This window comes from Alligator mississippiensis, chromosome 1 (assembly GCF_030867095.1).
Source record: "Alligator mississippiensis isolate rAllMis1 chromosome 1, rAllMis1, whole genome shotgun sequence".
Classification (NCBI taxonomy): Eukaryota; Metazoa; Chordata; order Crocodylia; family Alligatoridae; genus Alligator; species Alligator mississippiensis.
The window spans coordinates 302578056-302590493 of record NC_081824.1 but is presented as its reverse complement, the minus strand read 5'-3'; the positions used below and the strand labels follow the sequence as shown (position 1 = coordinate 302590493).

General features: G+C 44.3%; 1 protein-coding gene across 4 annotated transcripts in view; it reads right to left on the bottom strand.

Annotated features, from left to right (window-relative positions):
* The window catches only part of EFHC2 (EF-hand domain containing 2), a 95742-nt gene that overhangs the window by 48292 nt on the left and 35012 nt on the right, over positions 1-12438 (bottom strand). For all 4 annotated transcript variants that reach the window (XM_019487225.2, XM_006267114.4, XM_059720788.1 and 1 more), the window contains 2 exons: positions 9968-10078; positions 9514-9652 (listed from right to left, as the gene is read on the bottom strand). In XM_019487225.2, coding sequence (XP_019342770.1) covers positions 9514-9652; positions 9968-10078 — 250 coding nt within the window. The remainder of the gene's footprint in view (positions 1-9513; positions 9653-9967; positions 10079-12438) is intronic.

The window sequence follows — 12438 nt, the reverse complement described above, 5'->3', positions numbered from 1 at the left end:
AAAGACAAACGGTACTTCAAAATGGATGGAGGAAAAAAACATATTTTTAAAAACACGTTCAGTTTCCACCCATGGATATTGTACCACTATTTCAAAATGTATTTGTAGACTTTTCCCTCTGCTTTTTGTTGATTTCCACATATTGTATAAAAACTCAAAAAGTTTAAGTAAGCCTTCCTCAAATGCCAATAAAATTAATCCCTTATGCCACCCATAGCGAGACTTTTTAAGCTTTAACATTAGTTTATCCTACACTCTCAAATACTGTCTTCAGTCAAGACACATTTATCAGCTTTACCCCATTAGGATGATCCCTTTTACAACATAAACATGATGAATAACTATCTGTCTTCAACATATCAAGAGTGTCCTAACGTCCACCCTGCTTTCTACAGCCAGTAACAATTCTGATGTGCTAATGCAGGAGTCAGGAACCTACAATCTGAGGGTGGGATCCAAGCTGCAGAGCCACTGGACCCAGTCTGTGAATGGGGAGCTTTGGTGGCAGGCACTTCTTCTCTGCTATGGCCTGCCTGCTCACCTCTGACCTGAGCTGGGACATCCCAGCCTGCTCTAATGTACCACTCATTTTTCTGTGAGCCTGCGTTTTACATTATTACAGTTTCCAAGCACCAGTGAGGTGTCCAGCCTACAGCCAGGGACCTACTGGTGACACTATATCTATCTCTGCTTTTCCCCCTGTTTAAGGAAAGTACATTGACACTGACAACAGAGATATTTGCTTGGAAATTAAGGTAAACACACAATAGATAAATCACCAGCCTGAAGGATGACGAAGGACAAGCTCCTAATCCATAAGAGAACTAAAGGCCCTAATAAAGGCAGAATATAAAATGACCCTAAAGAAGGAAGTATTTTTTCTCCCAAGTCTTGCCTCTTCTACCCAGAGAGATACAGTAGTGCCATATTCTCCTCCACTCTTTTAATCAGAAAAAATGCATGCAGTAAAAATGGTAAAATTTAACACAGTTCTAAAGGAAGTTTAAAATAATGTAATAAGCATTACATTTTTATATGGAGCAATCCTAATATTAGTGTAATATAGTTTTGGTTACAGCACTGATAGAGGGTAAGAGTGAAGTTTAGGCTAGATCAAACTTTCTCTGAACTAGCTTGTCAATCTCCATGTTTCAAACTTCTTAATAAAAGAAGATCATAGTAACTTACTCTCTTTTAAACTTAGATTTAATCAGAAACAAATCTGAGATTGAAAACTATGGAATGAATGAATTTAGATGTCAGAATTCTCTTAAGTACAAAGCCTGAACACAAGAAGCACCTTCATCTTTCTTCAGCCAATTATTTCTACTGAGAACAAGATATTGTAGGCGAAGCTAATAACTTCTTTTGATTACTTCTTTTGTCTGGAATAAGGGGAAAAAAAACAATATTTTTTTTCCTCAGTAGTTATCCATTGCCTCTGTGATACAGCACGTTTAGACAGTACTAGTTTGGAGAGCTCAAACCTCAAGTCCATACATAAAAGAAAGGCTTCTGCTTGGAAATTTTCAAAGCACTTGTCAGACCAAAAAGCCCCACTGCAACAGATTACTCTCCATTTATAAGTAATGATGTGGCAAAACATTATTTTCTAAATATTGTTTTTGGAAAAACAAGCCCTCGAAAGAAATTTTCCTCATAGTATGAGACGAATTATGCATGCAACTTTTGTTAAAATAAACTCTGTGTACATCGGTCTGCACGCAGAGAGATAAAAAAGCAACTAGAGATAGGTTTGTTAGAATTAGAATTAAAAGATGACTAGACATATAATTTTTAATTTAAAAAGAACTGTAGGCTTTATAATGTACCTTTTTCTTAGTACTGATGTATATCAGTTGAGGGACCTTTAGAACAAATGGAACGCTGATTAAGATCTTTCTTGCATACCAACAGTGCCACCTAGTGCATACATACTAGATGAGACAAAGATAACTCTTCAATTTAGATTTACTTACTTAGGTTACCCAGCATTTGTATATCTCTTTAAATCAGCTTAACCTACAATCAACAGCTTACATGGTTGCTCTGTGGCCTTCTAAACAGTACTTATAAGTCACAATGCCAATAAAATATAACAGCTGTCAGACTGAGGTTCCCACTTTTGACTTGCCATGACCTAGTTCATAAAAATCATTGTAGAGATCATTCCCATGCAACTACACGATTTTCTTGTGTGGTCTATAATTTAGGTGCTTGCAACCAGCTTCTTAACAGTCAAGTGATTTGTTATCACTGATCTCATATTTTCTCTCTCATAGTCCTGGAAGACTGCAGCAATACAGCTTAGCAGAAGTTTCGTCTGTGCACATTTGTAAATAGCATGTCTTCAACTGGAGCATAAGGTCATCCATATGTCATGGAATATATACAAAACATCATTTTATTATTTATACGTGCCTCACAGAGAGCATATCCGGCATCATTAGACACTGATGCAGCAGCCAGTCCCTAAGACAGAGCTGTCCAACAGGCAGCCTGCAGGCCACATTGAGCCCACAAGGGATTAATGTGAAGCCTCTGGGCTCCCTCCTGGCTGCCACATGCCCCCACTGCTCGTGTTCCTGTGGCAGCCAGGGTTTCTGAGGCACAGCACCATCACGGGAGAGAGCCCAGAGGTCCAGCTGCTTGCACAGCGTGTTCCAGGGCCCACAACCAGTATGGCATGCAGTGGTCCCAGCTGCTCAGAGGTTGAATGCCCTGCCCTAAGACAGGCTGAAAGAGGCATCAACTTGCAGGAGACTATAATTATTTTAGTGCACATGGATGACAATACTCCTAGAAATATAAAGGAGAACTACAAGTAAAAGTGAAAGTGATATGAATCAATGGCATGCACTAAATATCCTCCAAACATCCAAAAATAATTTCTCAAAACTAATTTGATGACAGAGAGGGAGCATTATACTAACAAGTGTGAGATTTCTTCTCCTGCTTCCAGTTTCACAGTGTTTTTTAAGAGTATCTACATTCCCTTAAATTGTGGAGAATACAGCCCCAAAATAGTTTTGTCTCTTCTCCACGTGAAATTCTCTCAGTACATCCTGGTTCTCTGAAGAGAATACAGAATGTGACAACACAGGTCTCACTTAAATCTACAATGTTTGTGTTTTCACTGAATGTTCAGGATTTATCTACAGAAACATTTGAAAGAAATCTGTTAAACTTACTTCTGTGCATGCCTGAGAGCTTAGTTAATGCATTAGTCTCGTATGTGCATTTCTGAATTTAACATCCTTTTTATTTTTGCTTTTCAATGCAACATTTGGGCTGCCAATTTGCATGTTTAAAAGGAACTCTATTTTTCAAGGAAATTATCCACACCTGTTTTGAAAAAAACATATTTCCCTCTTTTATGTCTTAATGGCTTAATGTGAATTAAATTTTAATTTAAATTAAATATTTTTAATGTGATAAAGGCTGAACTGAAAGCCTTGGACCATGAAGTTCTCTGTCTAGATAGGTCAGGAAAGGCATGGCCACTTGTCATTGCCCCCACAAGGCTGCCTCAATTGGCAGAACATCTCTACTAGTGAGAGTCTCCACAGCAATTCAAGGATACCAAACTTGGTGCCAGTTCTTGTGATCAGATCGCTGATCTACTAGGAAATGAACCAACACCATCCAGTTCATTGCATATCATATGCTGACAGTCACTCGGTATAATAGTAATAATAAAAAATAATACCTGTTACTCAAGAAAGCAAGACCTAGGACAGATACGAACTAGCAAGAAAAGAGCCCCCTTAGCATGGCATGGCACCCTGAACTCCTCAAGAGCAATTTGGTGGCACAGAAGGAGCATTTTTTTACCACGAGATTTCATTTCCTGCTTCCAGATTTAATGTGGGCATAAAGATCACTGCAGTTCTCTTGGACTGAAAACAAGTAACAGGTCAAGAGTAACATTTGCTGAGTTCTTCCCAAAGAGAGATCTGTCTGTCTATCCAGCCAAAGCAGAATCATACAGTAACCTTGCATGGTTCAGAGACAGAGAGATGAACTTTCAATCCAAATCTTTTATTGTTTAAAGGAATAACCAAAGGTCATATATCCTTGGTCGCGGACAATGTGAAACAGTGGGCACATTTACATGAAACGTTTACTGTGGAGCTGCCTAATTAGCTCTGCGGTAAAGTCTCAGTGTCTACACGTGCAACCCTATTAGGCTTCAGTAAACAAATAAATGCCACTGTAGATTAGTGCTTGTCAACACAAGTAACATCCTACAGCAGAGTTATTTAGCACACCACAGTACACATGTAGACACTGACAGGGCTGGCTGGGGCACAAGGGTGCTTCAGTGTCGGGGTTGCCTGCCAGTGGCCCCACGCTGGAGCACCTTGGTGCTCAGTCAGCCCCTCTGCAGCACACTGAGCCAGATCAGGGCAGCCCCAGATGGACAGGCTGACCCCTTGGCTCTGACCTGGCTCAACATGCTTCAGTCCTGGGTGCATGTGTAAACATGGTGCCCAGGAATAATAAACACCGGTGAAAACTGTGCCAGTTTATTGCTTTTTTATTGCTTCACATTAACAACACGTGTAGACGTGCCCGACATGTTGCATATTAAATGCATAGTGATTACCAAAGAGTGTTGATTATTGTATGTATAAGGAGACACTTCTTAGCATTGAAGTCACAGACAGTAAGGAAATATTTTTATGTTGTGACAACATTCTGTGAAAAGGATAAATATAGCCCTTCTAGGCACAAATTCATGAGTACTTTTCAAATCTCCTCTGGGTATGTATTGTTTGCAGTACATGTATGACCATAGCAGAGTTCAGTTATTTTTCTCCTTTTCTGCAGATGCATTAGCAAAATATAAGCAGGTCATGTTCCATACTGAGGTGATTTCCATTGCTTTCATAGCAATGGTGCGTTTATCCATGATCATAATACTAATCATCCTGTTAAAGGGAAGCACAATGTTTACTGTTGTTTACCCTCTAAAACATTTCCCTTTGCTTCTCAAAAATCTTATGAAGAACAAAACAGGCAGAAATACTGGAAATATTCTGACTATCATAATCATTCAAAAGAAGCCTATACCACACTTCATTCTCTTAAAGGGCTACTTCTAGCAGTATTTAACACCTGATGAAGTAAGAGATTCAAAGAAATGCCGGTCCTTCCCAAAACTTCAACAAAAAAGTGTAAATGTAAGACAGCAACTTACAATCACAATGATGATGCAGGTATCAAATTTATGCCCAATTAGTTACTGTCTAGTAACGCACATGGAGATGTATTACTGTGCAGTTAGCCAGGAGGCCTTCCTGCTGGGTCTGCCCAGTCACTAGGGGGCTGGCCTAAGCCCAGCCCCAGGGCTCCTGGCTGGCTGCCTCTCCTGGCTTCAACTTGGTTCCAGGTCACCTGCACATGAAGACACCAGCCTATTCCCGCTTACTGCGCAGTAATTTACCGCACAGTCATAGGTGGCAGAAGCGGGGGGCTAACTGGACTCAGCCCCCCGGAGCACAGGGGGCAGCAGATCTGGCCAGAAGTCAGCCCGGCCACAGGCTGCTGCAGCAGCAGGGGAGGGACGCACACACTCAGGTACCCTGCAGCACACAGCCAGGATCCCAGCTGGCCCAGCAGGCAGGTAAGTTTCTTTACCTGGGCTTGGGGGTGCAGATCAAGACCCCCACAGTGCAGGAGTCAGTGAGCTAGGGACAGAAGCAAATCATTCACCCCTGCCCCTGCCCCTCTCCTTGCTGCACTGTGGGAATTGTCCCATGACCCAACCTGGCCCAACCAAGGCCCCATTCACAGTGAATGGGGCCCTGACCGGGGTGGTTCTAGGACAACTGGAGCCCAGCAGCTCCTCCAGAGGCACGGCGTGGCACCAGCGAGCCTGGGGGGGTGCCCCCCGATCTTTGCACGGGGCAAGGGCAGGCTGCAGCTGCGAGCTGGGCTCTGCCTGCTCCCTGCCTCCGCATCTCGCTGCCACCATCAAAAGCAGCACAGCCCGGTGCCATGCAAGTCCCACCACTGTAGCGAGGCACATGGCACTGCGCCACACTGCTGTCAAAGTTGGGCTGGGTCATGGGGCAATCAGAGCCCAACAGCTCATCCAGCGGGTGCAGCCTGGCACAGCCCCAGTCCCACTCCACCCCCACAGCCCTTCCCCCTTTCCCTGCAGGCTTTCTGCAGGGGGGCGCACATGCACACAGGCACTCAGCCCCCCCACAAAAAAATTTCTCCCTCTGCCTATATACACAGTAAATTTAAGCCAGTGTAAATGCATAGGTAGACATGCCCACTGAAAGCATGTGGTATTTCCGCTCTGTTTCAAATAAAATATATACAAATTACATGCCATCAAACTTCCTAGCATTTGAATTTGTCGGTAATTCACAAACAACAAAAATACAACCCCAGACTGAGCTTTCTTTTGCTAGCCTACCAGTTCTTAGCATTATCCACAGCGTGCAACACTACTGCATTGTAACCACCTCTTGTCTCTTCTGTCTAGAAGGTCATATCTTTATGAGGCCTGTTGAGCTTACAATAGGTCAGCAGGATTTAGCATCTTTGTGCAAGGCTCTACACTCTGTTGACAAGATTGGTAGCAGCAAGATGTCTGGAATATGACTATATAGAATTATAGCTCTGACCATCCTTGCACATGCCACTGATTTTTCTGGTATGTGTGTAAGAAACTATCTGGCACTGATGGGAGACTTGGAGTACACTGTCCAGTTTTCAGCCTCACACTTTAAGATTATGTGATAAATGGAGAGAGTCCAGAAATGAACAAGAGATAAGAGAGTTAGAAAACAATCTACAAGGAAACATTGAAAGATTTGGGTTCATTTGGAGTAGAAAAGAGAATAATTTGAAGGAGAGGGCATAACAGTGTAATGAGGGAATTAGCAGAGGTCATTGCGGGACCCCTGGCATGGCTTTATGAGCATTCGTGGTGCTCTGGTGTGGTGCCAGACGACTGGAAAAGGGCCAATGTGGTTCCTATTTTCAAAAAAAGGGAGGAAGGAGGACCCAGGAAACTATAGGCCAGTCAGTCTTACCTCGATCCTGGGTAAGCTTTTTGAGAGAATTATCCTGGCGCATGTCTGCAAGGGGCCAGCAGGGGAGGTTATGCTTAGGGGCAACCAACATGGGTTCATTAGAGGCAGGTCCTGTCAGACCAACCTGGTGGCCTCCTATGACCAGGTCACAAAATCCTTAGATGCATGGGGTAGCAGTGGATGTAGTCTTTCTGGACTTCAGGAAGGCCTTCGACACTGTCTCCCACCCCATTTTCATTAAAAAACTAGGGGACTGTGGTGTCGACACCTACTCAGTCAAATGGGTCACTAACTGGCTGGAGGGCCGCACCCAGAGAGTGGTGGTGGACGGGTCATTTTCAACCTGGAGGGATGTGGGCAGTGGTGTCCCCCAGGGCTCGTTCCTCGGACCCACACTGTTCAACACCTTCATCAGTGACTTGGACGAATGGGTAAAAAGCACCCTGTTCAAATTTGCTTATGACACTAAGATGTGGGGGGATGTGGGCACACTAGAAGGGAGAAATAGGCTGCAATCGGACCTAGACAGGTTACAGGGGTGGGAGGATGAGAACAGGATGGGTTTCAACACTGTCAAGTGCAAGGTGCTGCACCTGGGGAGGAAGAACCAGCAGCATACCTACAGGCTGGGGAACTCCCTTCTCGTCAGTGCAGAGGCAGAAAAGGAACTTGGAGTCATTATTGATGCCAAAATGAACATGGGCCGACACTGCGGGGACGTGCTCAGGAAGGCCAACCACACCTTGTCATGCATCCACAGATGTATCTCAAGCAGGTCCAAGGAGGTGATCCTCCCCCTCTATGCGGCACTGGTCAGGCCGCAGTTGGAGTACTCCGTCCAGTTCTGGGCACCACACTTCAGGAGGGATGTGGACAGCATGGAGAGGGTCCAGAGGAGGGCCACCCGCATGATCAGGGGCCAGCAGGGCAGGCCCTACAAAGAGAGGCTGAGGGACCTGAACCTGTTCAGCCTCCACAAGAGAAGGCTGAGGGGGAATCTAGTAGCTGTCTACAAACTAGTCAGAGGGGACCAGCAGGCATTGGGGGAGTCCCTGTTTCCCCGAGCACTACCAGGAGTGACAAGAAATAACGGTCGCAAACTGGTAGAGGGCAGATTCAGACTAGATATCAGGAGGCGCTGCTTCACATTCAGAGCGGCTAGGATCTGGAACCAACTTCCAAGCGAAGTGATGCTGGCTCCTACCCTGGGGGTCTTTAAGAGGAGGATAGACAAACACCTTGCTGAGGTCGTTTAACCCCAGTACTTTTTCCTGCCATGGCAGGGGGTCGGACTTGATGATCTGCTCAGGTCCCTTCCAACCCTACCAACTATGAAACTATGAAACTATAATCTGTAAAATCAGGCAGTGATTGCTTTGTCTCTGTGTTCGCCAAAAACAGTATCAGAAGTAATTGGCTACTAGGACAAACTTTCTAACTATAAGAACATCTCATCATTTGAGGTTTTCATTAGCAAGCTAGGCAAATATCTATGAGAGCTGGTGTAACTTTAACTGATCTTGGGGGATGGATTACATCAGGGGTGTCAAACTGGTTTGGCCTCTCAGGCTGGATCCAAATTCTAGGACTCCTCAGCCTCTCTAAGAGCTCCTTGGGCTAATGACAACTCTGTGGGCTGAATCTGGCCTGTGGGTTATATGCTTCACACTCCTGGACTAGGTGATCCTTTGACCCCCTTTCCAGCTGTATGATCCTATGAAACAACATGTCATTCTGCCTTTTTATAAGACTTGCCTACCAGCTCAAGAATTACAGTAGAGAAACAGCCTTTACAGTTATGTAATATTTGGCCTCATTGTTTTGTAAAGACATAATGATCAGCTGTGTCCATTTATCACTCTACTGCAATTGGGGAAGCCAACACAGTATGTCTTACTCAGTGATGCCATTATCTCATGAAAAGTCTTAACTGCAACAACATGTTCCAGCAGGATCTTGTTTATAGCCTGGTGTGTTTGTTTCAATGTAGCTGTGTCCGCATGCCAATGAGCATGTGGAAAGCAGCATTCAATGCTTGTAGTCAACATCCAGAGAGCTATGTGCCAAGAGTGGGCCTGGCTCCAGAGAAATATAAAGGTGGCCTCTTCTTCCAAAATTCTTTAGCCATTCATTGTTGTCTTAGTTCTACAGCACTACCTCATTCCACCAATACACTGACTGCACTTTGATCCCAATATGGTATTCCATAAAGGGGGCTGGAGGGGATACTGGCATCTATGTGCAACAGTTGCACATAAACAGAGGTAGTCACTGCCAGTGAGCAAATCTGAGTTGGTAACTAATTAGATCAAGATGAAAGACATCTCTACTGGGCCCTGACAAAAATACTGTTTTGTTGTTCACTACTTATAAGAGATTATATTGCTTAAAGTGTATATTCTAAAAAGATACCTCTTTTAAAATAGGTACAAAAAGAACAATAAATATCACTACTCACTGATGCCATACTTTTTCCGATAATATTCTTTGGTAAATTCATCACAGTCACAGAGTATGATCTTCCTTCCCCAAACATTGATCACTGACCCTATGGTTAGGTCACAGTCTTTGTAAAACTCCTGATGCACTGCCCCTGTCTAATGAAAAAAGCATTTATAAAGCAGATGTGTGTGTCTCAGAACAACACAGAACTGTAAAAAAGTGGAATTTTTAATGTTTGATAAAAAGAACTTTTCATATTTCACTTGATAGGTTTCTTTTACCCCATTCTAAGCTAAAAAAAAAAAATCACAAACACTGCCTACTAAATTTCAACATTGCTAACTTAAGCCATTTTACAATGGTGGCATCCTCATACAAATGACCATTTTTGTTTCAGACAACAGTTTTAGAATTCATAAAAAGCAACCATAATTACATTCGACAGCCTGCAGCAGTCAATAGTAGCTGACCTTACGATTGTCCAGAATGTAACGTCCTTTGTTTCCTACTAAACCTCCAAATACATTGAGAACAGTGCGATCTGTGATTGCACCAGGTGGATACAGCCCAGTTGGAGCATACTGCAAAGAAAAATACTTGTTAAAAACTACAACGAAGAACAAATGAAGAGCTCAGTAATCTCAGAACCTGTAGGTTTACAGTTGATACCAGACTGTTTTTATAATATTTTTAATGAACATAAGACATGTTTATGATACTAAATTTCCAGTATACATTTCCAAAGATACTTTTAATCTTATTAGGTATATCAAATAGCATAAGACAGCACTATGTAGAAAGACTCAAGACAGCTCTGAGTGAACTAGTTTGTGTACCAGAAGCAGTATAGCTTGAGTTATTATTATTTAGATTTATTGTTAGGGACCTACCAAATTCATGGCAGGAGTGGGGTATGTGGCAGCTCCTTTTATTTTGCAGGTTCCCCTGTGTGCCTGCCCTCCCCGCCACACTCTGCAGTGCTTGCTGCTCACTCTTGATTCATGGGAAAGTGAAAACCACAGTTTTAAATACATTGCTGTGTTTGCCTCCCAGCCACTCAGCAACAAACTATATGGCTGCCAAGGCCCCTTGGCCAATCAGCAGCAAGCAGCAAAAACAGCGCCATATTTAAAACTGCGGTTTTTGCCTCCCTGCCGATCAGGAGTGAGCTGTGAGCAGCGGGCCCCTCCACCAATCAAGGACGTGGGGGGCACAGGGGAACCTTCAAGATTAAAGGAGCTGATACACAGTCTGCTTCCATCATGAATTCAGTAGGTCCCCATTTATTGGATAGATGAATGGAACCCGTCATTTTTTTTAAGAACCAGGTATGGTACTCCTCCTGGGCTAATATACTCAACCAAACAGCAGAGCTAATTGGCCCAGACAGAATATTGTGCTAAGGTAACTAACCAGCTGCCAGTACTCATTAGTTCATTTGTTGTTCCCTGAACACTGTAATGTACCGTGTAGCTATACCCTTTCATAGCTTTCATAGACATTAGGGCTGGAAGGGACCTCGGAAGATCATCGAGTCCAGCCCCCTGCCCAAAGGGCAGGAAGTCAGCTGGGGTCATAGGATCCCAGCAAGATAAGCATCCAGTTTGCTCCTGAAGGTGTTCAATGTAGGCGCTTGAACCACCTCCGGTGGCAGGCTGTTCCAGACCTTGGGGGCTCGGACAGTAAAGAAATTCTTTCTTATGTCCAGCCTGAAACGGTCTTGCAGTAGTTTATGACCATTCGACCTAGTCATCATCCCTTGGGGCGCTCTGGTAAACAAACGTTCCCCCAGATACTGGTGGTCACCCCTGATAAACTTATAGGTGGCCATCAGATCACCCCTGAGCCTGCGCTTTTCCAGGCTAAAGAGCCCCAGGGCTCTCAGCCTGTCATTGTAGGGTCTGCTTCCCTGACCTCTGATCATGCGCGTGGCTCTTCTCTGGACTCTCTCAAGCTTCTCCACATCCTTTTTGAATTGTGGAGCCCAAAACTGGACGCAGTACTCCAGCTACAGCCTCACCAAGGCCGAGTACAAGGGGAGAATGACATCCTGGGATTTGCTTGAGAAGCATCTATGGATGCAAGCCAGCGTTTTGGTCCCTTTACTAGCCACAGCATCGCACTGCAGGCTCATGTTCATCTTGTGGTCAATGATGACCCTCAAGTCTCTTTCTTGCATAGTGCTAGCCAACATAGCACTGCCGAGCCTATAAGGATGCTGCGGGTTTTTCTTCCCAAGGTGGAGAATCTTGCATTTATCGGCGTTGAACACCATCAGATTCTCGTCCGCCCACTTGCTGAGCCTGTCCAGGTCAGCCTGGATCACCCGCCTGTCTTCTGGTGTGGATGCTTTGCCCCAAAGTTTGGTGTCATCGGCAAACTTGGTCAGTCCGCTTCTGACTCCAGTGTCCACATCATTAATGAAGATGTTGAACAGTATGGGTCCAAGGACAGAGCCTTGGGGGACCCCACTGGTCACAGGACACCATGATGAGTGACTTCCATCAATTCCTACCCTCTGGGTCCGACCCTGGAGCCAATTTTCCAGCCAGCAGATCATGGAGGACCCAAGGCGACAATTGGCCAGTTTCTCCAAGAGGTGATCATGGGAAATCAGATTGAAGGCTTTTTTGAAGTCAAGATATATGACATCAATCTCTTCTCCCTTGTCCAGGTGATAGGTCACCTGGTCGTAGAAGGAAATGAGATTGGTCAAGCAAGACCTACCCGCAACAAACCCGTGCTGGCTATCCCTCAGGATGTTGGCGTCGGCCAGTCCATTAAGGATGGCCTCTTTAATAAACTTTTCTAAGATCTTCCCGGGGATAGAAGTCAGGCTAATGGGCCTATAGTTAGCCAGATCCACTTTCCTCCCTTTCTTGAAGATAGGCACCACATTGGCCTTCTTCCAGTCTTCGGGCACTACACCAGAACGCCAAGA